This window comes from Sebastes umbrosus, chromosome 22, assembly GCF_015220745.1.
Source record: "Sebastes umbrosus isolate fSebUmb1 chromosome 22, fSebUmb1.pri, whole genome shotgun sequence".
Classification (NCBI taxonomy): domain Eukaryota; kingdom Metazoa; phylum Chordata; class Actinopteri; order Perciformes; family Sebastidae; genus Sebastes; species Sebastes umbrosus.
Window position 1 is genome coordinate 1542579 of NC_051290.1, and position 25476 is coordinate 1568054.

General features: G+C 40.4%; 2 protein-coding genes and 3 long non-coding RNA genes across 5 annotated transcripts in view; 2 read left to right on the forward strand and 3 right to left on the reverse strand.

Moving 5' to 3' along the window:
• LOC119481828 overlaps positions 1–11824 on the reverse strand; it is a 67004-nt gene extending 55180 nt beyond the window's left edge. Inside the window, exons 1-12 of the mRNA XM_037759081.1 lie at positions 11801–11824; positions 9718–9820; positions 9034–9375; positions 7941–8282; positions 7326–7613; positions 7096–7227; positions 6698–6873; positions 5779–5883; positions 5436–5483; positions 4814–4930; positions 4590–4685; positions 3904–3948 (exon numbers count right to left, since the gene is read on the reverse strand). Coding sequence (XP_037615009.1) covers positions 3904–3948; positions 4590–4685; positions 4814–4930; positions 5436–5483; positions 5779–5883; positions 6698–6873; positions 7096–7227; positions 7326–7613; positions 7941–8282; positions 9034–9375; positions 9718–9820; positions 11801–11809 — 1803 coding nt within the window. The 5' untranslated portion in view covers positions 11810–11824. The remainder of the gene's footprint in view (positions 1–3903; positions 3949–4589; positions 4686–4813; positions 4931–5435; positions 5484–5778; positions 5884–6697; positions 6874–7095; positions 7228–7325; positions 7614–7940; positions 8283–9033; positions 9376–9717; positions 9821–11800) is intronic.
• LOC119481824 (golgin subfamily A member 6-like protein 22) overlaps positions 1–25476 on the reverse strand; it is a 60577-nt gene that overhangs the window by 9947 nt on the left and 25154 nt on the right. The gene's annotated exons all lie outside the window — the stretch shown is intronic.
• LOC119481924 lies at positions 3020–3513 on the forward strand. The gene is made up of 2 exons (XR_005205315.1): positions 3020–3180; positions 3309–3513. It is a non-coding gene; the product is annotated as an uncharacterized LOC119481924 (long non-coding RNA).
• Positions 14836–15438, forward strand: LOC119481915. The gene is made up of 3 exons (XR_005205306.1): positions 14836–14878; positions 14980–15024; positions 15299–15438. It is a non-coding gene; the product is annotated as an uncharacterized LOC119481915 (long non-coding RNA).
• Positions 24285–24919, reverse strand: LOC119481923. The gene is made up of 3 exons (XR_005205314.1): positions 24892–24919; positions 24602–24706; positions 24285–24306 (listed from the first exon to the last, which is right to left on the reverse strand). It is a non-coding gene; the product is annotated as an uncharacterized LOC119481923 (long non-coding RNA).

Here is a 25476-nt window from a genome sequence, read left to right on the forward strand (position 1 = left end):
ATTTTAGAATTTACGAACGCATATTTGAAGACTTTAGGATGCACAAAAATTTATGAAACTTTACACACACATCCAAACTAGTAATTACTTCATTTTAGTGGTGAAATTTTGCTTGGGCGTGGCATGTTGGCTCTCTAGCGCCCCCTTATGTCTTTCAGATTTTGAACATACCTTTAGGTACTCGGAATCTCATAAAATTTGGCAAAATGATAGACACCTGTGAACTTTATGTAACTGTATAGCCATTAGGCTCAGTGTGTTTAGCCGGCTCTATAGCGCCCCCTAACGCGTTGAAATTTTAACTTTGTCAAAGTTGATCCGATATTCATGAAATTTGGTATGCATATCCCACTCATCATTTGAAACATATTCCTCATTGGGTTTCATTAGCTCCGCCCACCCGGAAGTCGGCCATATTGGATTTCATGTCACTTTTAGCGTTTTATAGGCCGCGTACTTTAACGAACTCCTCCTACAGATTTGATCAGATGGAGTTGAAATTTGGTCAGGACCATCTTAAGACCTTGAAGATGAAAAGTTATTAAAATGATGAGTGTCCACTTAACGATCGGACCGTAGCGTGGCGGCCATTTTGAGCCATTCGCCATGAAACAGGCAGTTATTGTAACTCAACTGTACATAGTCCGATCTGCCCCAAATCTCTCAGGTATGATGGTGGTCCAGTACTGATGACATGTATATGAAAAATTATACTCATAGCCCCGCCCCAAGACGTTAGCCCCGCCCCCTTTCATATCTCATGAACCGTTTATAGTAGAGTCTTGCGGGAGGTGTCATATCACTCAGCAGAGAGTGCCTGTTTCATTGGGGATGGTTAGCCCCGCCCCCTACACATTAGCCCCGCCCCCTTTTATAACTCATGATCCGTTTGTCGTAGAGTCTTGTGGGAGGTGTCATATCACTCAGCAGAGAGTGCCTGTTTCATTGGTGAAAGTTATGCCTGCCCCCTACACATTAGCCACGCCCCCTTTCATAACTCGTGATCCGTTTGTCGTAGAGCCTTGCGGCAGGCGTCGTCGCGCTCGTCAGAGTTTCGGCTTCACCGTGCCCGGCCGCATCGGTCGGCGTCCCGCCAGCATCCCCGACGCGCAAGGGGCGAGGGCCCGTTCATCGCTGCTTGCAGCTTTAATTATTATTCTTTTTCCGCTGCAAGATCGCGTTTTTGACGACCTTAGCCATCCCCAAAACTCACGAAAAGTGGAGTATGCGTCAGAACTGGTGGGAAATTCAATGTTCTGGAGTGACTGGGCTCGGGTGTCTCCAGAGGGCTCCATAGCGCCCCCTAACGTACGCAGTTTTTCAGAGAAAGTTTCTTCGATCTTCACGAAATTCAAGTATGTCATTGCTCACGCCCTCATACCTGGATTAAATGATTTTGAGATTTCTTCGGCAAACAGGAAGTCAGCCATGTTGGACTTCCTGCGTGATTTTAGAATTTACGAACGCATATTTGAAGACTTTAGGATGCACAAAAATTTATGAAACTTTACACACACATCCAAACTAGTAATTACTTAATTTTAGTGGTGAAATTTTGCTTGGGCGTGGCATGTTGGCTCTCTAGCGCCCCCTTATGTCTTTCAGATTTTGAACATACCTTTAGGTACTCGAAAACTCATGAAATTTGGCAAGATGATAGACACCTGTGAACTTTATTTAAATATATAGCCATTAGGCTCAGTGTGTTTAGCCGGCTCTATAGCGCCCCCTAACGCGTTGAAATTTTAACTTTGTCAAAGTTGATCCGATAATCATGAAATTTGGTATGCATATCCCACTCATCATTTGAAACATATTCCTCATTGGGTTTCATTAGCTCCGCCCACCCGGAAGTCGGCCATATTGGATTTCATGTCACTTTTAGCATTTTATAGGCCGCGTACTTTAACGAACTCCTCCTACAGATTTAATCAGATCGATTTGAAATTTGGTCAGGACCATCTTAAGACCTTGAAGATGAAAAGTTATTAAAATCGTGAGTTTTCACTTAACGAGCGGAACGTGGCGTGGCGTCCATTTTGAGCCATTCGCCATGAAACAGGCAGTTATTGTAACTCAACTGTACATAGTCCGATCTGCCCCAAATCTCTCAGGTATGATGGTGGTCCAGTACTGATGACATGTATATGAAAAATTATACTCATAGCCCCGCCCCAAGACGTTAGCCCCGCCCCCTTTCATATCTCATGAACCGTTTATAGTAGAGTCTTGCGGGAGGTGTCATATCACTCAGCAGAGAGTGCCTGTTTCATTGGGGATGGTTAGCCCCGCCCCCTACACATTAGCCCCGCCCCCTTTCATAACTCATGATCCGTTTGTAGTAGAGTCTTGTGGGGGGTGTCATATCACTCAGCAGAGAGTGCCTGTTTCATTGGTGAAAGTTATGCCCGCCCCCTACACATTAGCCACGCCCCCTTTCATAACTCGTGATCCGTTTGTCGTAGAGTCTTGTGGGAGGTGTTATATCGCTCAGCAGAGAGTGCCTGTCGTAGAGCCTTGCGGCAGGCGTCGTGGCGCTCGTCAGAGTTTCGGCTTCACGGTGCCCGGCCGCGTCGGTCGGCGTCCCGCCAGCATCCTCGACGCGCAAGGGGCGAGGGCCCGTTCATCGCTGCTTGCAGCTTTAATTATATTTTCCTTTTGTTTTATTATTTATTAAATTATATTCTGTTAGTAGTTTATTCATGTAGTTAGTCAAATAAACATTTAATTTACAAAGAACTTGGTTATTGTCAGGCCCTCTCTCTCTGTGTGTGTGTGTGTGTGTGTGTGTGTGTGTGTGTGTGTGCGTGTGTGTGTGCGTGTGTGTGTGTGTGTGTGCGTGTGTGTGTGTGTGTGTGTGTGTGTGTGTGTGTGTGTGTGTGTGCGTGTGTGCGTGTGTGCGTGTGTGCGTGTGTGTGTGTGTGTGTGTGTGTGTGTGTGTGTGTGTGTGTGTGTGTGCGCGTGTGTGTGTGTGTGTGCCTGTGTGCGTGTGTGTGTGTGCGTGTGTGTGTGTGTGTGTGTGTGTGTGTGTGTGTGCTGTGTGTGTGTGTGCTGTGTGCGTGTGCGTGTGTGTGTGTGTGTGTGTGTGTGTGCTGTGCTTGATTGCAGGAGTGGAGTCAGGTGTGCAGGGGTTGTGCTGCAGCTGCAAAACGTCATCAATATACTCTACTGCAAATACTGGTCTTCAACTTCACCATGCTGCCAGATCGTTGACTCTGTTTCCACAGTCAGTCTAGTTCAAGCCTGTTATCTGAAGATCTCGTCTGTTTTTGTATGATTATCTCATACCTGTTTTCCTCTGCCTACAGCAGCACTCGGCCCAATCCCTGCCTCCATTCCACTCCTGTCTAGCACACATCTCTGGATCGCTGGACTCAGCACTGCCTCCCCCCTCGGCCTGCAAACTCACCTGCTTTGCTCTACCCAGTTCTTAGATAATCCTCTGCATTCCCCTGACCAAGAGACTCACCATCATAAATTAAGTATTGTAAATAAATTATTCATTGCATCTATTACCTGCCTCAGTCTCTTGGCACTTGGGTTCACTAAATCAGCCACGCTGAGATTATGAGACTCAACTGATTAATATCAAATTTTGAAGTTTTCCCTGTTTTTCGAAAATTGGGTGGCGTCCTAAATTGAATAATTAAATATACATTTGAATTCTGATATTAAAACTAATTGTGTATGATATCTGAAGCTGTGTTTCATCACTCTACTTCACCTTTTACAACAATTAATGTGTTTACATTCTTTATTTTGAGTTATATTAAGTATATCTCATGGTCTGATTTGTGTGAATTTTGCATTTTAAGTAGAGTTGAGAACACTCAGCTGTTCCTGTTAGAAACTCTGCAGTTCCACAGTTTGACTAGAAAACATGACATGAACACTACCACTTACCCCAGAGGAGGAAGAGCGGACTGGAGCGGCTCGGCTTCTTTCCAACTGGGGACAAATGGAGAGGTTAAGAGAAAACGGGACAACCGTCATTACAAAAGACTTGACAAACGTCACTAAGGTAACTTGCAGAACAAAACACCAAAACACACTCTCTCGTTTGAGTCGTGTGTTTGTTGGACCCTCCAATCTCCCCACCTACCCACCCAATATAACTGGTCTTTCTCTCTTTTTATACTAAATAAATAGCTCTGAAGTTAGACTTCCGCCACGACACAACATGTGACAATCTCCACGTTACAACCGTCACTATAAAACACTGCTCCTTCATGCAGGCGTGTAATATTCACGCCTCGGCGAGGCAAAGTGTGATACTGACAGGCTATCCTCCGTTAGACAGGCGGGTCTATTACATGCTTTACCGTGAGACTGGGCTGCCCCTATAATACTAGTAGACGGAGATGCAGCCGCTTAGCTTGGGAGAAAAGTGAACAAACTCCACAGTCAGTTATTACACATCTTTGAACTGAACCAAATGATTCAGTTTAGTTAAGTGATTTGTGATTTCTATCTCCACAGTGAACCAGCCCGCTCAACACTGAACTATCACATATTGACAGTGGTTCATCCTACGAGAGCTACTCTAGATATATCAATAGATACAGCAAAGATAAGGTTGAAAGATGAACCTCCATGTTGTTGGACTCCATCAGGGTCTGCAGGTTGGTCTCCATCCTCTGAATCTGATCCTGAAGCTGCTGGACTTCAGCTGCTTTGTCTTCAAACTGAGAGGAAAGAGAAGATGAGAGACAATATATATATATATATATGTATATATATATTAGAGTCAGATGTAGAAGCTAAAAAAAAGAAGAAAAAAAAAATATATATATTTTGAGAAAAAGATATAAACCTCCTGAATGTTGGTGTCTGATTCCTTCTGTTGGTTCTCCAACTTCTCCTTCAGTGTCTCCACTTCTTCCTTCTTCTGCTGTTCTTCCTTCTTCTGCTGATCTTCGTTGCTGAATCCCTGGATCATATTAAGACATGTGACTGAACATCGTATACAATCACCCATTAACCCCAATCATCTGATTTCTGCTGAATAACCAGTGAGAAAGCTCAGCTCTCGTTTCAGCAGCAGAGTTGTGTCCTGTAGTTTTATTTCAGGAGGTAACATAATGTTTCCCTCAGTATATAATATACTGTACAAGTTCAGATCCTCTCTGCTGCTCTTCTGCTTTCATTAAACCTTTCAGAGCTGCACAGTTTGATCTGTTAATGAATCCAGTCTGATTATCTCTGATCTCATTCACAATCTATAAGTCATAATAATGGACATATTATAGTAATGGACTTACTCTGTGTTTCCTCGGCTTACTGATATTTTTATATCAGGAAACCTCCTTCATATATATATATATGTATATATACATATGTATATATACATATACATATGTATATATACATATATATAAATACTGTATATGATATAAATGTATTGTATAAATAGTACCTTTATGATGACCACTTACCAAAGAATGAATGATAGACTTGCTAGAGGTGTTTCTAGTTCTCTCCAGCTGGAAGGAGGAGGACATGAAGAGACACATGAGAACCACATTAAATCATGAGAGTAATGATTCAACCTGATGGTTCAGTTACACTGAGTACAATATGAACAAGTAGCTTCATATTCAGTCAAGTGGATCTCAGTAAACACTTTGATCATCTAGTGTTCCTCAAACAGCAGAAATGTTGAGTTGAGAGTCTGTCTGCAGGTTAGAGGCTCAGAGGAGAGAACTCATTCAACCTGATCTATCTCTGTCTCTATTGATTCTGTATTAATAATAGAGAGATGAAGATGAAGACATGAACCTCTTTGTTCTTCTTCTCCAGCTCTTCCTTCAGGCTCTGCAGCTCGTTGTCGTTCCTCTTCTTCTCTTCATGGAGCTGCTGCAGCTCAGCTCCTTTAGTTTCTCTCTGGAAGGACAGAGACAAGGTGGAGAGAGACAATGAGAGACATGTTGAATTATTAGTTATTCATTTATTTAGATCTAGTCTTAGAATTACTTTGTTTTGTAATTAACCTGCACAAACTACTGTAGGTTTGATCTACACTATGGAAGACAAAGTGTGACTTCAAACTGAAATCAATGTGTTATATTATTAAAGTGAAGATGAACCTCATTCTTCTTGGTCTGCAGCTCCTCTTTCAGGATCTGAACCTCCTTCTGCTGTTCCTCCCTCCTCTCTTCCTCCCTCCTCTGCTGCTCCTCCTTCTGCTGCTCCTCCCTCCTCTGCTGCTCCTCCTGGAGCTGCTGCTCAGATCTGTTCTTCTGAAACTGAGAGGAGAGATGATGAACAGAGACATGATACAAGACATGATTTTATTATATTAGTGAAGACACTATACAACATGTTTCCCTTCATTTCTGGCTCATCTCTCTTATTTATGTATTCTAATCTCCTCTAACGTTTGCTCACATCTTCATCTCTTTGTCTGAATCGTGTCTCTTCTGTTCCATTTCTCTTGAACCTCTGAACATCAGTTAAAGTTAGCTCTCAGTCATCACTGCTCTTGTTCTCTTCTTAAACCAGTAGTAGGCAGTATATTCCATAATAACCTTTCAGCATATTGTAATTCAAATGTTCTGAGAGACTTCTGCTCCTCCTCATGGCTCTGTTTACACCGTTTTATAAAAAAATAACTGTTTTCATCATATTCGCTCATTTCTACCCACTGCAGGTTTAATTATTTTGGAAACTGAAAGTAAAGTCCTGTTTCTTTACTTACATGTTTGCTCTTCTTCTGCTCGTTTCCCTTCAGAACCTCCATTTCCACCGTTTCATGTGTCATGAGCTGCTCTCTCTCTCTTTCTTCAGTGACACACTGATCTTCAGTTTTATTAGTTTTAGAGTGTTTTTTCTTTTCTCCTTCATCAGTTTGATCCCTGCAGCTTCTCTTGGTTTCTGTGTGAAAACATAAAGACAGCGGAGTTAATAAGTGTAAAAGACATGTTCATATCACAGCATATGAGACATTAGAGTCTAAAATGAGGTATAAAATGGGTTATAAAAATATAACACCTAACAATTTGACTGATTGGAAATAAAAGAAGACATACCATCACATTTTCTATCTACACCATAAAACCTGTAAGATTAACTTTTATTAATAAATGTGTGACTTACTGATTATGATTTGTCTCCATTTCCACACAACAAAGAGAAGCAACAGAATAAACATGATGATCCAAACAGCCAAACTAACAGCCAAACCAGTGTTGATGGGAACAGAACTGGACTGGACGTTAAAGAAATCATCTGAAAAGATAAAACACAGAATAACATTTATAGAAAACTGGACCTCTGCTATTTGAAACTGAAACTATAATCACATCATAAAAAATGATGATATCTACCTGGAACTTGGATGTGTGTCTCTCTGGTCTGGTTGATGTTCTTCTGTTGGACTCTACAGGTGAAGCTGTTGCTGTGTGTCTTCTCCACAGTCACTCTGCTGCTGACAGTATAGAGGTCATCAGGACCTCTGACTGTCTCTGGAGGTCCAGCAGAGAGGAGGTTTCCCTCACCGTCCAGCCACAACACCTCAGGCTCTGGATACCAGCCTTCAGACCTGCAGTCTAACATCACTCCTCTGGTGGCTTCATTAATCCCTGCTAAAGCTATGACCGGTGAGAAAGCAGAACCTGATGCAGAGCAAAAGGAAACATTTAAAAAAGGTAAACCTGCTAAACATCAGCATGATAGTATTGACATTGTGAGCATGTTAGCATGCTGATGTTGTCATTTAACTTAATGCACTACCGTGTCAAACATACTGTACAGACATTTGATAGTGTGGCAGTAGACTCTCAGTCTGGTTTGTTATTCAATGACTATTTGCTAAACTCCTCCACCAGCAGTGATTGTCCAGTCATAGCTGAGTAACTGTAACCAGTCTGTCCAGCTTTAGATTTCCCCAAATAAGAAGTGCTGTGTATGGAGGCTGTACTAAGATAAGTGTGTCCACTTACCAACAACAAGCTCAATGAAAGAGTCTGTATTCATATCTGGAATGCAGCATTTGTATCTCCCCTCATCAGAAGGTTTCACTTTGGAGAGTTTCAGTGAAATGTTTCCGTGCTTCAGTTCATCAGTGAACAGTGATGTTCTTCCTGTGTAGGATGGATCTTTAACATGTATGAGGTCCTGACCATCACGCCACACATGGACAAAGCTGTGGTTCAGGTCGGGTCTCGTCCACTCTAATGTCCTGGCAGCAACATCCACTGCAGGTTCCAGATGACATGGCAAAATGATGTCATCACCAACTGTTGCCACTATTTGCTGAGGTGAACCGATCAACTCAGACTCACCTGGGAGGACAAAAACAAAAACAATAATCAAGTTAATAAAATTAGTAAAATAACCTGATTAAACAACTTTAGAAATGTGCACAATTGCAAAGCTAATAATTAAAAGCATCTTGCACAAAATGTACATTTCCTGATCCCACATTAATATGATTTTTTTTCTCTAAAGCTCCCCGTTTATTAAAAATCAAGACTTTTAGGAGCTCTACATTAACACGATGATGAAACAGTAGCTTTAATTAGTTTAATGTATTTAAGTATTATTCAGCTACTTAAATCCTCAGTTGGCTGTTTTAAGTGACCAGAAACAGCCTTTTACTTGTAGTTACTTTCTTTGTCCTTTATTGTTAAATGAAGACGTTTTATGAACTCTTATCTAAAACCAAAGTGATCAAATGTCAAATGAATTTTGCCATTAATTAATTTGTAGTTATCAGTAATAGTACACTATTACAGATATTTACTTCATTATTGGCAAAATTCCAACACTTCATCATTTCACTATTGTAGTACAAATAGTGAAATGATGAAATGTTGGTAGTCGTGAATAACGCTGATAGTGAGTTTGCTGTTAAGGTGGTTGTTTTGGGAGTTCAAGAAATAACTGTTACATCTTTAAGAGATGGAGACGACACCTTGATAATCACAAAGACATTGCAGCACAGTGATGTTAGTGGACTGTTGTTATACACTTTAGCTCCTGACATCAGTAGATAAACTCCAAAATACACACATACTGTTTGTGTCTACTCACCAACAACAAGCTTAACTAAAGATTGTTTATCCAGGTCTGGAATGTAGCATTCATACGTTCCCTGATCAGAGAGTTGTACTTTGGAGAGTTTCAGTGAAAGGTTTCCTCGCTTCAGTTCATCAATGAACAGTGATGTTCGTTCCTTGTAAGATGGATTTTTAGTATCCACAAAGTCCTGACCATCACGCCATACTAAGACAAATTCAGACACCAGGTCCGGTCTCTTCCACTCCAACGTCATGGCAACAACATCCACTGCAGGTTTCAGATGACATGGTAAAATGATGTCATCGCCTACTCTTGCCACTATTGGCTGAAGTGGACCAATTAACTGAGATTGACCTGGAAAGAAATAGATATGTTTATTAATTCCTACAGTAGGAAGCAGGTACATGTCTTCATCTCAACAGGCTTTATATCCAAGAGATATAAAGATGTTTTTCTATATTTTCAAAATAAATTAAAAGTGCAGATGTTAATTGCAACCCCAATGGTCACTTTGTGAAGAGAATAAACATCTGGACACACTTCCTCAAAATAAATGCCAGATGATGCCACTGAAAGGTTTTATCACTTTGTCTTGAGAGGAGAAGTGTTTGGATAAATGCCTATGTCCCACATGTAATAGCATGTATTGATATGATTTTATTATTATCTTTGATCAAATATCTAATTGTGAGTTACCTCTACAAGAGTGTGCTAGGAGAAGATAGAAAACGAAAACACTGAGGAGTCTGAGCGGAGACTGAAGGGACAGTCTGTCCATCTGGGAAAGCAGACCAGAGTTCTGAAATGACACAGATGATACAGAATATTGAATATTAGTAACAAGTTTAGCGCCAGCGACTACAACAAAGTCTGCCAGCTAATGTTACGATCACAGGAACAAATCCAGTTAGTGCCATGCTGCTAACTGTGGAGAAACAAAGGATTGGAGGGACCTGCTTCCTCCAAACTACCCAGCTGGATATGAACACAGTAAGGACTGCATCTTTTGACAATGGAACCACAACTTTCCCAGCCTGGCCTCCAGCTTCAACAGATGGAATCACCAGTTTTTCTTCCATGGACTGGTAAAGTACCTGGGCCTTAACACAGCATTAGCACAGCAACAGCATATTGCTAAGCAAGACTGTTCAACTTTGACCTCTGTCAATGTACATGTAATGATGCGATTTCATGCTCTTCATTGTGTTTTACTGTTGTGATATTGTTGTAGTCAGGATATCTGGGAAGCTGGCTTTGCCACATTAGATGTGTTAGTTATGCTCCAGACAAATATAGGTTCTTGCATGCACACCAACCATCCTCTTTTCTAACCCACTGCATTATCCGACACATTAACATCACTTACATAAACAGTGAATTGGTTTTCAACACATTCAGAGAGTCTCAAATCTACCACATCACACAACCCTTTGTTCTGCCTGAACACATGTACTCAGACAGAATTTGCTATCATTTTCTCTTTGTGATGTGTGTTGCCCCAAGGATGATTTAATATAAATTAAATCAAATTATTCAATATAATTAACTTTTGATAGCCATTTAAATATCTTTTTGAGCTTATCACCAACATAATTTGGTACCCTGTTATTGTTATATATATTAATAACTATCTTTCATATTTTTTAAAAACTAGACTAGCTCTTATCTGCATCCCTAATGTTAATGGTGCATTGGTTAATGGTTTCATTGAAGTTACTTTAATAAATTACTATCGCTGCTAATTCAAGTTAACCTACTCTGTAGAACTTAAAATAATTTTAGTTCAGCATTTGAATATCAGGTATTCAATGCAATCTCGTAAATCTGTCTTAATTTGTTGTTAATTCAAGTGCTACTTTAATTAAGACACAGCGTGCCACTGGCCCTGTGCAACATAGAGAGCTTGTACCTGGCTGTTACTGCCTTGCATTCCAGCCTGAGTGAGTTAAATAGAGCCTGAGATAGAGCCACAGTGTGCTGCCAGACCTGTGATATACGTTTTGCACCTAAATGTTACTGCCCTGCATCTCAGTCAGTGCATGTTGAAGGTTTGTAAGCAAACATTGTCTGTAAACCTGTGTTTACTTTACTGGCCCCAATCTTTCATGCCCACTAGAGCCACTGATTTATACATATTCATTTTATTGATATTAATAATTATCTTTAATATTTATCTTTATATCTATATCTCTATATGTCTCTCTCTATATACATATATATATATATCTGTGGACTTCCTTACTTACAGCAAAGTAGTAGCACAACATTATAAATATTAATATTAAATTATACTTTCATTTGGTCCTGTTTTTGAATTCAAACAAAGGCCTACATACAGTAGACGACATGTCCGTATATACGTTAATTTTTGTCAACGCTGATGGTGCTATAGAGAGTCGTAGCTATCAGGAATAAGTCATCCTCTATATTGTGTCTTGTGGAATTAAGATAGAAAAAACAAATACTGTTCTTTTGTGCATTTAAAAGTGTTTTGAGCTGCAACATTACTTTGATCTTTCAGCTTACACTAGAACCCTTTCTATGTTTCGAAGTCCATCTCTAAACGAATAGTCTTAAGCTGCTAAACACTCTCAGTTAAAGGCAGATTTAATTCGTCATGGTACTAATACTTTTCCACTGACACAATGGCTTTCAAGTAGACTTAATAATCTGTTATAATGTACAGTTTTGGTTCAAAGAAATGAAAGTTATGAAAGCAGACCCACTTTGACAAAATGAAGTTAAACTAACCGTGTAGAGAGAAATAAACCAGACGTACCTGTTGCATGATATCAGTCACTTCAACGGACTGCACTCTCTCAGTCTGTAAATCATTTATAGGCTCAACTTATGCTCTTCCCACAAACCTTCAAGGAGCCATTCAGTGTTTCCCCATAAACTGTGCTGTTTTCAGGGTGGAGGAGCAGTGATTATAAAACTATTAAAACCACATGAATATGAAAGCCTTCATATTTGGCAGATTAATTCATTTATAGAGAATATTATTATCTCTCTATTAAACTCTATTCTCACAAATTGAGTTATAATGAATGTGCAAAGAAAAATAACATTTTAGATTTACAAAAGACCTTGAACACTATGACTGTTTCATATCACCAAATAAAATCTAAATCTGGTAAAGTCTTAATTAATATATCAACTCCAAACTCAGTTTGGTGGTTGTGTCGGTTTAACTTCCCTTTGAGTTTCTTTGTGAATAGCTGCACTTTGAGCCTGTTGCCAGGCAACTGATCCTGGTTATAAAATAATACAGCTGCAATCAAAACCGTCGTGAACATCATCCGTCATGTCTGGTTTAATCATAAAAATACACCCTCCAGTCTTAGGCTTGGAAGTAAGCTAAAAAACTGACTGTAGACTGTAAAGATGATTGTAGTAGCTCTTCTCTGATTAGTGCCTTAAAAAAAAAAAGTGTTCAATTGTCTTTCAGCGGCGGGTCGGGGTCGAGGAAGCCATATCAACCACGGCCTATTGCCAAAATGTGAAACACTTCTTATTTAAAAAAATTCAGTTGATGGAAACTGTCACCTATGCATGCATATCAGTCAATTTGTTCAGTGATATTCTATATTATAGCATTTATAAACAGTGATTTGTGTATTAAAACTCAAAGAACATTGTTAGTAGACAGGCAGTTGAAGGTGTAACATGAGGTTTTCAGCTTGCAGTAGTTAGTAAGTTAATAGCGTGGATCATAGGAAGTCATGTATACAGCTGTGAAAATAGGGTTGTGGATGTTGATATGAACAGTGTGGCTGGTGATTGTTATGAATATGTTTTGCACAGGTCACCCCTCTAATTAGACTGTATATAAGAAGTGGACATAACCACCATGATGTCACCCATTGGTTTGTGGACTGCCGTTTTGAAGCCTAGAGTTCGACATTTTGGCCATCGCCATCTTGATTTTTGGACGTCGCCAACTTTTTTTGGAACCAGAAGTGACACGAGAGGGTGGAGCTAAGTACAACCGAACGCTGAAGAAGACATTTCTAGGTGACCAAAATGTTAAACTTCACTTTGATGAAGTGAAAACACACTGTGAAAGGGTTAAAGTTGTAAGACGAAAACACGGACAACTCCCAGACAACGCCGTGGTAGCGACCTGTCAATCACAAGGTAGCCCCGCCCTAAAGCATCCCCTGCTTTATGGTCTATGTGACTCTAAATGGGACCATAATTTACTAAATGAACATCATGCTGTATTGAAGAAGACTTGAAACTAGAGATTGAGAAGTGTTACCAACTTATCCATTCGTGGATCAGGCAGGTGAGTCCAACAGGCAGGAAGGCTTTCAGCAGGCAGAGATGATGGCTGGAACTCTGTAGATGGGCGAGGAGGATCAGGTGATGCAGGGCAGGTGGTGGTGGAAGGATCTGAAATGAAAGGAGAGTTAGTAACTGGCAGGAGAAGGAAGCAGGCTATGACAACAGCATCTCTTCAACACGCCCTGGAGGACAGGATGTCATTTACTAGGTCCTGGAGGACAGCAACACATTCTCACTCCCATTGTTGCATTTACATGTATAGTGTTCTTTCAAAATAAACTTCCAACGTAGGTTTACTTAGTTTTTAGGTTTACTTACGCAACAAAAGTATTTGGTTAGGTTTAGGGAAAGATCGTGGTTAGGGTTAAAATCATTACGTTTGTTGCGTGACTGCCGTTAGTAAAGTACGTAAATTACATGACAAAAGTACGGTCAAATAAGTTCCATCCATCCATTTTCTTCCTCTAATCCGGGGCCGGGTTTCGGGGGCCGGCAGGCTTAGCAGGGAATTCCAGACGTTCCTTTCCCCAGCAACGTTTCCAGCTCTTCCTGGGGGACCCCGAGGCGTTCCCAGGCCAGACCAGAAATATAATCTCTCCAGTGTGTTCTGGGTCTCCCCCGGGGCCTCTCTCCAGTTGGTTTACCAGGCGTCCAGGAGGATCCTGATCAGATGTTGAACCACCTCAGCTGGTCCCTTTTCGACGCGAAGGAGCAGCAGCTCTACTCCGAGCTCCCTCTGGATGTCTGAGCTCTTCACCCTCTCTCTAAGGCTGAGCCCAGACACCCTACGGAGGTAGCTCATTTTGTTTGCTTATATCCGCGATCTCATCCTTTCTGTCATTACCCAAAGCTCATGACCAGAGGTGAGGGTTGGAACGTAAACGGACCTGTAAATCGAGAGCTTCGTCCTCCAGCTCAGCTCCCTTTTTCACCACTACGGTGAAATCAACGATCCGGTTGCACTGCACTGCACTGGATAATTTGACTTTTGGTTTCACACGGAACATGAACAGCGGTTTCCAGAGTGAAAGTCCTGTGTTTGTTTGACCTGTCCATCACCACTCACACCCCCCCTACAAAGACTTTCTCCCTCTTTATACTACGTCAGTTGCTCTGACTGTCTAATACTGACGCGGATGGGTTCACATTGGAGTTAGTTAAAAAGCCTGGTGCATGAAGCCAAAGGGTGCGTTGGTATCAGACCTTGAGGGGACCAAGCATTGATATTTGAGAATGGGGTGCAGAGACATTAGTCATACCTAATGACATAACAAGCTACTCATAATGACTGTTAGGGGTGTTAAAGGTTGTTTTCTATTCACCCCCCTCCCTGATACTAATCAGCTGGTGTGCATTTCTGAGATCAAACTTAGAGGATTGTGAATGAATGCTTATAACTCAAAGACAGGCAGAACACGGTATGTTGAAGCCACTGTGAGTCTAGCAGGAAGAACTGGACAGGAAGAGGAAGAGGAAGTTGTCATATACTTAAACAGGACTTCAGTGTGATGCTCAGACAGTCAGCAGCAAGACAGCATGGAGGTTAGAGCTCTCTGCATCAGACTGTGTGAGTACTGACTCTCAGGTTTCTGTTTCTTCTGTAAAGGTTTGATATATTCTGTGAACACTCTGTGTCTGATATACAGTTTACTGCTGTTTTCTATCCAGTGATGCTTGTGTTCATTCTTCTGGGTGCACATATTCAGAACAGCGGTAAGTAGCATTTATATCTGTCTCCATGATGTAACATAAGCTTCTACCTTTTTGATTTTCATAAATTTAACAAAAATGTAATTGTCCGAAGTAAAAAATGTGTGTGAAGTTTCACATTTGGGGAATACCAGAGTGTGCTCTTGAAAAAAAGACCACATCTAAACAATATCCCCCCAAAAGGTGAATGCACATTTAATTGTTTTAATTTTGTGAGGTCATATTTCGTCCATCATGGGTGTTTAATTTGAGACAGATCTCTGTCGTTCTGTTTCAGATGCAGCTTTTCGTATCGTTTCAAACAGTCTGCAGTTCCTTCAGTACGAGACGGTGTATTTGACCTGCGAGGGTCTGGATGGCTCCACTCAGCTGAGAGGGGTCAGGAACACGGCACGCTTCATTTCAGCCGGTGATACTAAGACGCCAACAGCATCTTTTACCATTCATAGAGCCTATCCAGCAGACGGTGGAGAGTACTGGTGTGAGACTGAAGGAGGAGAGAGGAGCGACAGTGTTACCATCTCTGTCACTGGTAGGTTTACGTTTCTATGAAAAGTTATAACATGAAATCCATCAGATTATCTTTGAACATGAAAAGAGATGTTTTTGTCAACATTAAACTTTTATCAGTTGTCTCATCTAACTCCCACATAACATAACATTTCATGCCCAGCTAAAGAAGCTTTGTTTTCCAGCTGGTTCAGTGATCCTGGAGAGTCCTGTCCTCCCTGTGACGGAGGGAAACGATGTGACTCTGAGCTGCAGGAACAAGACGACTTCCTCCAACCTCACAGCTGATTTCTATAAAGACGGCCTCCTCATCAGTGCTTTGATTCTGCCAGACTCGTTCAATAGTTCATCCTTCATTAGAGCTCTTTATATGAGATACAAAGTCCACTGACTGCTATAAAAATGATAAAGAAAATGTTGCTGTCAAAACTAACAAGCGTCCATTTAAAATAATCATAAAAACCAAAGTCTGGTTGAATTTGAAATAATCAGCACAATAACTCAACATTTGAAAGACATTTCCTCGATGGTTTCAATGTTTTACACCGGATTTAAAACAGACTTAATTATCTGTTAGAGAGTATTATACTACAAAGCCCACGACTCTGAATGCAGACCCACTTTTAATGTCGATAAAGTGATACCAAGTTTAAGAATAGAAGTCAGTTGAATCATTTACAGGCTGTTGACTTTGGCTCTCACTTCTTTCATCAACTGCAGAGTGCTCATGCATTATATTTAGTTTGTAGTGCACATCATGTAGTAACAGCTGATGTAGTTCCCCCCTGAGCTTCCATATGTTATGTATTATATGTCACTTTCAAACTAAACAGCCACAAACTAGAGACCTAGAGCATTCAGAGGATGGATGGATCAAACTAGAGACCTAGAGCATTCAGAGGATGGATGGATTAAACTAGAGACCTAGAGCATTCAGAGGATGGATGGATTAAACTAGAGACCTAGAGCATTCAGAGGATGGATGGATCAGACTAGAGACCTAGAGCATTCAGAGGATGGATGGATCAAACTAGAGACCTAGAGCATTCAGAGGATGGATGGATCAGACTAGAGACCTAGAGCATTCAGAGGATGGATGGATCAAACTAGAGACCTAGAGCATTCAGAGGATGGATGGATCAGACTAGAGACCTAGAGCATTCAGAGGATGGATGGATCAGACTAGAGACCTAGAGCATTCAGAGGATGGATGGATCAAACTAGAGACCTAGAGCATTCAGAGGATGGATGGATCAAACTAGAGACCTAGAGCATTCAGATGATGGATGGATCAAACTAGAGACCTAGAGCATTCAGATGATGGATGGATCAAACTAGAGACCTAGAGCATTCAGAGGATGGATGGATCAAACTAGAGACCTAGAGCATTCAGATGATGGATGGATCAAACTAGAGACCTAGAGCATTCAGAGGATGGATGGCTTTCCTAGCTAGATTGATCAATAAGGGGGTTTCTGAGACGTTTACACAACACAAGTGCTCGCCATCCAATCGCCAAAAAAAACGTTGCAGAAATCTCTAAATGTCAAAAGTTTTTGATCTCAAATCACAGCATGATTTTTCATCAATTCTCCAATGGTAAAAAAATCTGTGTAACAAATGGTATCAATCCGAAAAAAATGCTGCAACAACTTATGAGACTTGATAGAGCATGGAGATGGACATCATAGACTTCTATCATCATGTTCTAAACACATTTTTACAATTCATCTAATTCATGTTTATTTATGACTAGAACAACTTGACTCACAGCGCTGAGCTGACTCGCAAATTAATCTTCAGGTTCTCAGCTTTCAGATGATGTACACCACTTCTATGTGACATCTACTGTTGACCTGCTATCTCCCCCTAAAGACCCCCTGGACCCCCTAAAGACCCCCTGGACCCCCTAAAGACCCCCTTGAACCCCTAAAAACAGACGGCTCTGCTGTGGGTCTCAGAGGGTTAATAACTGAGTTCAACTTTAAACACAGTCTGGTGATTGGGTCTGATTTCCTACGCTCAGAGTGTTTGTAACTGATCACTAGAATAAAATATTACAGCTTCAATCAAAACCACCAGGAATAATATCAATATCCTTTTATTGTCTTAGTAATTTAGAAAAGGGGAGAGTTCAGGAAGTAGTTGTTAGGTCTGCTATCTCACCAGAGGCCTGGACTACGAAACTGGTTCACTTCTTATCAGGGTAGATCTCCATGGTCACTGATGCTGAACGGCTAACCTGTTCTGGAGCAGGTTATGTTCCAGATCAGAGATCAACTTCTATGAAAGCACCTCCTACTGACCAATCAGAGCTCGGTGTGGTGTTTGTATGATAATATTACACACATATGAAGAAGTTTAAGTCATAATCATAATAAAAACAACACAGTCTAAACTGACAAATGCAGGAAGGACAGCTGGATTTATGTTGAGGGTGTTTACCGCTTTGAATTATGTTTTTATATTTATGTATTTTTACTTCCTCTTGAGTCTGTTTCACACCTTCAGAGAGGAGGAACAGCTGAAAGACGCAACATCATACTCACAGTGTAAAATAGGTGTAATCTATTCATCTATTACACTCTGAAAAGTTATTTATATTTAGACGACTATATCTGACTTTTGAGTTTTCCTCTAAATTAATAAGTCTGTTAATTTACACATTCACACATCTGGAGTTTTTTCTTTTTCCAGCTGTTCTTCCTGCATTTAGCAGCTTCATCTGTGTTACTGTTAGTCTGATTAAGAGTTTAACTTCTTCATATTTGTTCTAATATAGTTTCTTGCTTTGTAAAATGTCTCTCTGTCTGTCAGTCTGTCAGTCTGTCAGTCTGTCAGTAGTCTTGTTCATGTCTGTGATTGGTCATAACCTGTAAACACCTCCTCGCTCAGGTGAACGCGCTCATATCCAGACTGAGAAACTGAGTTGACTTACCGAGTTGATAACCAGCTTCGTAGTTCAGTTTAGTGAGATCTCTGCTGTTAGGTTAAGTGAAGCCAGATAACCAGAAGATACCCTGGAGATGATGAACTCGCTTCGTAGTGCAGGAGACTGTTATCACCAAGCCCTCAGGAAGTGCGTCTGTCGTTGATCCCAACTCCCGTAGTGGCCAAACGACGGTACTACAACTTCAGTGTCCTTCAGGTGATGCCGTTGGGTCCATAAAGACTTTTCCCATAGACTTACATTGAGAAAGAGATGTCTGTAACTGTTCAGAAGGTGCAGCAGTTTAACCAAAAGCATCCCCTCACCAGCCCATGCATTGATCACATGCACGGACCAATAGTCTGCGGCTCTGCGCATGGTCTGCACATGATCAGAGAGTGCTGTTATTCCAATCACCTTCTGCTCAGATCGCAAGCCTCATTTGTCCTCCAACTCAGCTCAGTATCAGTGTTGCACCTTTCTGGACTCTTTTCTATTTATTATTGATATGGTCTTTTCCTGTGCGTCCATGAGAAAGTGAGTATTTGTTATAGTTGTCTATTGTTCAGTATCTGCATCGTTATAATAATTCTAAAGTCACCTGTATCATGTTATAATACTCATACTCGTTTGTCTATAAGAGTTTGAATGATAAGTTGTGTGTTTCTGTGTCAACATCATTTAAGTTAGAACAGCGCAGTGAACGGGTATGCGGCCGTCATTAAGGGACCGTCGCACAATTACTCATATCACCCTCTGTGTGCACTCTGCTCATTGTACTGCCTGAGAGCCTGAGTCTGCTATTTGTTGACGCTCCCTTAAAGTTCAGAAGGCTGCGTTCTCTTCCTTTTATTCCTGTTTTAAACTGTTTAGCTTACATTTAATTACATACAATACTGTTTGTTTATTATTACTTCATGTTACTAATACCTGCTCATGTTTTCTATTTTATTTCTGTATTTAGTAACCACTATCCACACTATCCACACTATTCACAAAAGGATTTAAAAACCATCTTCAATCAATAAATGAGTGATGTCTCAAAGAAAGTGTGTGTGACCTGGACTAATTGATACATCGTCATCATATTCATGTTCTTACCGGACAACCTGTGGAGATTGTAAATGACATTCATAGAACCATCATCTAAGGGTTCATTCACTCAGCATCACTAAGGTCACAAGTTTGGTATCCATTACACCAACGCCTATTTTACATCAGTTATGAAGATGATTAAAAAAAAGTAAGATGAAAACACAGATAAATAATTAAACAGTGTTTTAGGTAATAAATGAACCCTGGTCTTCATCTCTTTCTTTACCTTCTTCACTTCTTTCTCAGCTTTCTCCCTTTGGGTCTTCTCCTCCTGAATCAACTGCTGCCACTGGAGGGAAAGAGAGATGAAGAGAGACATTTAGTTTCATTCAGTACTTTATTTAGTCCACATTATATCCTGATGAACTAGTTTCTGATTGGCTGGATGTTGTGATAATGAGCACATAGTTAGTCTCAGGTTTAACCTGTTTACTCTGAGCACATTCATCTAACATGAAATTAGAAAATAAGAACTTTACATTTGATCACAGATTAGATTGAATGTGAATAAATAGATTTACTGTTTCACTTCTTTGTGTTTCAGTTATTTAGTTTCTCAGATTTTTAGTTTAATCACGTTTGTCTCAGCAACAAATCAAAGTCACATGAAGAAGATAAAACAATGATTTGGTGAAAAGATGAACCTCAGTGTTCTTGGTCAGCTCCTTCAGTTCTCCATCAGCTTCCTCTTTCTTCTGCTGCAGATCAGAGAGCTGTTTGTTAAAGTGGGAGAGAGGAGAGATGAATTAAATGTTCAAATTAATATCTGGATGAATTCTAATTTGTGCTCAGCTGGATGATGAAACCTGTTCATACTCAGACAGTTTGACTCAGTTTGGCCTATGGTGTTGCAGCTTTCTAGAGAACTGATCATACAAACAACTAAACACTCAACTCTGCTCTTCATTGGTCCTCAGTAATACACCTGATATAGTTGAGTCACATCACGACTACTCAGAAACACCGGTAGAATAAACTCTAATTCACTGGAGAAAACACACCAAGCCTGACTACTAGTGGTCAGAAACACTGATGAAATACACTTATTAGATGTATTAATTACCAAATAGACATATTAATCACTTGCTTTAACATAACCTGTAAAGTAGAGCATGGATTTAATTAGTGTTTGTATTTAGCTGGTGGTAAAGTTATAAGTTAGTATGGTAGAAACATCCACTAGTTGAGTTTCAGGTTCAGAGTGGTGCTGTCCCTGTAGACTATCCACTCAGACTAGTTTGGTTGTAACGTTATTCTATCCAGCATCCAGCAGCAGAAGTGAAGTTCAGTCAATGAGCTGCTGTCTGTAAAGACCTGCTGCTGATGACATGCTGGACTCAGTCTGCAGAGAACTAAAGCTCAGAGTGATGTCACCTGTTTATTCAAAGTGTATTCATATTAAACAAAATATCACCAATCTTGACCCTGCATGTCCTCTGGTCCTGATCGTTACACCCTCCTAGTGTGAAGTAGATTGGACTCTATTATGAAACATGTATTCTAATGTGTCTTTCACCACTTTTTAGATCCTGAAAATATTTTTGTGACAATAAACATCTTCATTGTTCTTCATTCTGATGAGAGTTATGTGTGTGTGTGTGTGTGTGTGTGTGTGTGTGTGTGTGTGCGTGTGTGTGTGTGTGTGTGTGTGTGTGTGTGTGTTTACTGCTCTCTTCAGCTTGCTGATCTCTTCATTCTTGCTCTTCAGTTGATGTTTTGTCTCCTCCAGCTCTTCATTACTCTTCTTCCACTCTATGTCAACTGCTTGTTTGTCCTCCAGCTAACAGACAGACAGATGAATGTTGATTTTAAAGACCTGCTGCTTTTTTGCTCCTGCAAATATTGTTGTGACCACAATAAACATCATCATTCTTCGAATGTGTGTGTGTGTGTGTGTGTGTGTTTGTGTGTGTGTGTGTGTGTGTGTGTGTACATCTCTCATCAGCTGGATGATCTCTTCATTCTTGTTCTTCAGTTGATGTTTTGTCTCCTTCAGCTCTTCATTAATCTTCTTCATCTGTGCTTCAGCTGCTTCTTGTTTGTCCTCCAGCTAATAGACAGACAGATGGATGTTGATTTCAGCTGTTAGTAAATCATAATCAGACACAGATACTCAATAATCATATATTCATCTGTTAGTGTTCCTTTTAATGTGAGAAGTGTTTGACCCTGATGTTCAGTATGAGGTCCTATATTACCTTTTTCCTTTTGTTTTATTATTTATTAAATTATATTCTGTTAGTAGTTTAGTCATGTAGTTAGTCAAACATTTAATTTACAAGAACTTGGTTATTGTCAGGCCCTCTCTCTCTGTGTGTGTGCTGTGTGTGTGTGCGTGTGTGCGCGCGTGTGCGTGTGTGTGTGTGCGTGTGTGTGTGTGTGTGTGTGTGTGTGTGCTGTGCTTGATTGCAGGAGTGGAGTCAGGTGTGCAGGGGTTGTGCTGCAGCTGCAAAACGTCATCAATCTACTCTACTGCAAATACAGGTCTTCAACTTCACCATGCTGCCAGATCGTAGACTCTGTTTCCACAGTCAGTCTAGTTCAAACCTGTTATCTGAAAATCTCTTGTGTTTTTGTATGATTATCTCATACCTGTTTTCCTCTGCCTACAGCAGCACTCGGCCCAATCCCTGCCTCCATTCCACTCCTGTCTAGCACACCTCTCTGGATCGCTGGACTCAGCACTCCCTCCCCCCTCTGCCTGCAAACTCACCTGCTTTGCTCTACCCAGTTCTTAGATAATCCTCTGCATTCCCCTGACCAAGAGACTCACCATCATAAATTAAGTATTGTAAATAAATTATTCATTGCATCTATTATCTGCCTCAGTCTCTTGGCACTTGGGTTCACTAAATCAGCCACGCTGAGATTATGAGACTCAACTGATTAATATCAAATTTTGAAGTTTTCCCTGTTTTTCGAAAATTGGGTGGCGTCCTAAATTGAATAATTAAATATACATTTGAATTCTGATATTAAAACTAATTGTGTATGATATCTGAAGCTGTGTTTCATCACTCTACTTCACCTTTTACAACAATTAATGTGTTTACATTCTTTATTTGGAGTTATATTAAATATATCTCATGGTCTGATTTGTGTGAATTTTGCATTTTCAGTAGAGTTGAGATCACTCAGCTGTTCCTGTTAGAAACTCTGCAGTTCCACAGTTTGACTAGAAAACATGACATGAACACTACCACTTACCCCAGAGGAGGAAGAGCGGACTGGAGCGGCTCGGCTTCTTTCCAACTGGGGACAAATGGAGAGGTTAAGAGAGAACGTGACAAACGTCATTACAAAAGACTTGACAAACGTCACTACGGTAACATGCAAAACAAAACACCAAAACACACTCTCTCGTTTGAGTCCTGTGTTTGTTGGACCCTCCAATCTCCCCACCTACCCACCCAATATAACTGGTCTTTCTCTCTTTTTATACTAAATAAATAGCTCTGAAGTTAGACTTCCGCCACGACACAACATGTGACAATCTCCACGTTACAACCGTCACTATAAAACACTGCTCCTTCATGCAGGCGTGTAATATTCACGCCTTGGCAAGGCAAAGTGTGATACTGACAGGCTATCCTCCGGTAGACAGGCGGGTCTGTTACATGCTTTACCGTGAGACTGGGCTGCCCCTAGTAATACTAGGAGACAGACATTCAGCCGCTTAGTTTGGGAGAAAAGTGAACAAACTCCACAGTCAGTTATTACGCATCTTTGAACTGAACAAAATGATTCTATTTAGTTAAGTGATTTGTGATTTCTGCCTCCACAGTGAACCAGCCTGCTCAACACTGAACTATCACATATTGACAGTGGTTCGTCCTCATTAGAACTACACTAGAGATCTCAATAGATACAGCAAAGATAAGGTAGAGAGATGAACCTCCATGTTGTTGGACTCCATCAGGGTCTGCAGGTTGATCTCCATCCTCTGAATCTGATCCTGGAGCTGCTGGACTTCAGCTGCTTTTTCTTTAAACTGGGAGAAAAGAGAAGATGAGAGACTATATACTGTATATACGTATATATATATGTATATATACGTATATATTAGACTCAGATGTAGAAGCTAAAAAAAAGAAGAAAAAAATATATATATATTCTGAGGAAAAGATATAAACCTCCTGAATGTTGGTGTCTGATTCCTTCTGTTGGTTCTCCAACTTCTTCTTCAGTGTCTCCACTTCTTCCTTCTTCAGCTGATCTTTGTTGCTGCGTCTCTGGATCAGATTAAGACATGTGACTGAACATCGTATACAATCACCCATCAACCCCAATCATCTGATTTCTGCTGAATAACCAGTGAGAAAGCTCAGCTCTCGTTTCAGCAGCAGAGTTGTGTCCTGTAGTTTTATTTCAGGTGGTAACATAATGTTTCCCTCAGTATATAATATACTGTACAAGTTCAGATCCTCTCTGCTGCTCTTCTGCTTTCATTAAACCTTTCAGAGCTGCACAGTTTTATCTGTTAATGGATCCAGTCTGATTATCTCTGATCTCATTCACAATCTATGAGTCATAATAATGGACATATTACAGTAACGGACTTGCTCTGTGTTTCCTCGGCTTACTGATATTTTTATATTAGGAAGCCTCCTTCATATATATATATACATATATATATACTGTATATATATAAATACTGTATATTATATAAATGTATTGTATAAATTGTACCTTCATGATGTCCACTTACCAAAGGAAATGAAAAGACTACGGGTTTTTCTAGTTCTCTCCATCTGGAAGGAGGAGGACATGAAGAGACACATGAGAACCACATTAAATCATGAGAGTAATGATTCAACCTGATGGTTCAGTTACACTGAGTACTATATGAACAAGTAGCTTCATATTCAGTCAAGTGGATCTCAGTAAACACTTTGATCATCTAGTGTTCCTCAAACAGCAGAAATGTTGAGTTGAGAGTCTGTCTGCAGGTTAGAGGCTCAGAGGAGAGAACTCATTCAACCTGATCTATCTCTGTCTCTATTGATTCTGTATTAATAATAGAGAGATGAAGATGAAGACATGAACCTCTTTGTTCTTGTTCTCCAGCTCTTCCTTCAGGCTCTGCAGCTCGTTGTCGTTCCTCTTCTTCTCTTCATGGAGCTGCTGCAGCTCAGCTCCTTTAGTTTCTCTCTGGAAGGACAGAGACAAGGTGGAGAGAGACAATGAGAAACATGTTGAATTAGTAATTATTCATTTATTTAGATCTGGTCGTAATCTGCACAAACTACTGTAGGTTTGATCTACACTACGGATGACATATAGAATGTGACTTCAAACTGAAATCAATGTGTTATATTATTAAAGTGAAGATGAACCTCGTTCTTCTTGGTCTGCAGCTCCTCTTTCAGGGTCTGAACCTCCTTCTGCTCTTCCTCCTGGAGCTGCTGCTCAGATCTCTTCTGAAACTGAGAGGAGAGATGATGAACAGAGACATGATACAAGATATGATTTTATTATATTAGTGAAGATACCATACAAAACTTGTTTTCCTTGCATTTCTGGCTCATGTCTCTTCTTCTCTTATTTTAATCTCCTCTAACGTTTACTCACATCTTCATCTCTTTGTTTGAATCGTGTCTCTTCTGTTCCATTTCTCTTGAACCTCTGAACATCAGTTAAAGTTAGCTCTCAGTCATTGCTGCTCTTGTTCTCTTCTTAGTTCTTTTGGAAACACAGCTCCTGTTTGTTCCTCAACTTGCTCAGATCAAATATTATTTATAGTAAAGTCCTGTTTCTTTACTTACATGTTTGCGCTTCTTCTTTCCGTTTCCCTCCAAAACCTCCATTTCCACCGTTTCATGTGTCATGAGCTGCTCTCTCTCTCTTTCTTCAGTGACACACTGATCTACAGTTTTGTTAGTTTCAGAACCGTTCTTCTTTTCTCCTTTTTCAGTTTGATC